The following is a 1,312-nucleotide window of genomic DNA, read 5'->3' as shown; positions in this document are numbered from 1 at the left end:
TCGGAGAGGACACTTCCTAGGGTCTTCCCCTTCGGAGAGGACACTTCCTAGGGTCTTCCCCTTCGGAGAGGACACTTCCTAGGGTCTTCCCCTTCAGGGAGGACACTTCCTATGGTCTTCCCCTTCAGAGAGGACACTTCCTATGGTCTTCCCCTTCAGAGAGGACACTTCCTAGGGTCTCTATTTCAGAGAGAGCACATCCTACGGTCTTCAAATCACGGAATTAGATCTTGGGATCTCTATAGGCAAGTTACATTCCTGGAGAAAGAATGTAACCCTTAGAAAGGTTACATTTTCTAATATTCTCCTACATATTAACATTTCTCTGTCACACAAAGAGCGAGGCAGCATTGTAGAACACAGTGTGCTCACAACACCTTATAAGTTCACCTTAAAAGTTATAAACTGCAATACATTTACAAAAAATTGTTAATGAATAATGGAACACTCTGCTTTACCGTTTGAAGAGAAGGAAAAGGTTGGTTGTCTGATACAGAACATTCTTCATCTACAGAGTCTGAAAATGTTGGAGAAATGACAGTGGTCACATAATTTGTAGAATACAAAAGAACAGGAATGAAAGGATTGTAAAAAGGGTTGAAGGAGATCAGGTGAAATGAAAAGGTAAAGAATGAAAAAAATATATCAACAACTGGTTCTCATTCTAGTCTAGGTCCATGGGTCATTCTCTTAAGAATCTTTTTCTGTCACTGACCTGGAACATATAGTTATGTACAAGTATACAGGTGTCAAAATGAGTCTTTGCTCCATGCTTGCTTCATGTTAGTAATTAAGAAAGAAATAAAGCCAATCCATTACTAGAACATTTGGACCATGGACATTTTTAGAGGGGGTTCCATCACTGTGCAATGATGTGTTTTACATACTTTGCCCACTAATGTCATTTTGGTCTGGTTTGACCATACATCAAGCATCTCTTTATAAACGACCAACAAAGGCAAGGGCATGGGTGCATGGGTGCACAATTTTACAGTCAGATTATTTTTCCTATGGTCCATTAAACACATTTGCATTTTCTATTCAAATTGGTATTCACAACCAAATGCAGGCATTTGAATAACAAACATGGCACTTGACGAAAACAACCTGCTTTTGACCTGCTTTGCAATAAGTTCCAATTCCAGTTGCAGGGTAACACAAAGCAAATCACACAGGGCCAACTGAATACAACTGATTACTTATCAAGAAAACAAAAGAAAAAAAAAAAAAAAAAAAAAGGAAAAGCAGGCACTGCTACATACCACTTGGATCTTGTGACTTAAGGGCATTCACGTGTGCTAGCTAAAAAAAA

At 38.9% G+C, this 1,312-nt stretch overlaps 1 protein-coding gene across 1 annotated transcript in view; it reads right to left on the bottom strand.

The window, feature by feature from the left end:
- The window catches only part of GPCPD1 (glycerophosphocholine phosphodiesterase 1), a gene marked incomplete in the record, with an annotated part of 43,549 nt that overhangs the window by 12,690 nt on the left and 29,547 nt on the right, over positions 1 to 1,312 (bottom strand). Inside the window, 2 exon segments of the mRNA XM_072409657.1 lie at positions 459 to 517; positions 1,263 to 1,302. Of these exon segments, the coding sequence (XP_072265758.1) occupies positions 459 to 517; positions 1,263 to 1,302 (99 nt within the window).

This window comes from Pyxicephalus adspersus, chromosome 4 (genome assembly GCF_032062135.1).
Source record: "Pyxicephalus adspersus chromosome 4, UCB_Pads_2.0, whole genome shotgun sequence".
Lineage (NCBI taxonomy): Eukaryota > Metazoa > Chordata > Amphibia > Anura > Pyxicephalidae > Pyxicephalus > Pyxicephalus adspersus.
The sequence above is the reverse complement of the archived record's forward strand: the minus strand, read 5'-3'. Positions and strand labels throughout refer to the sequence as shown.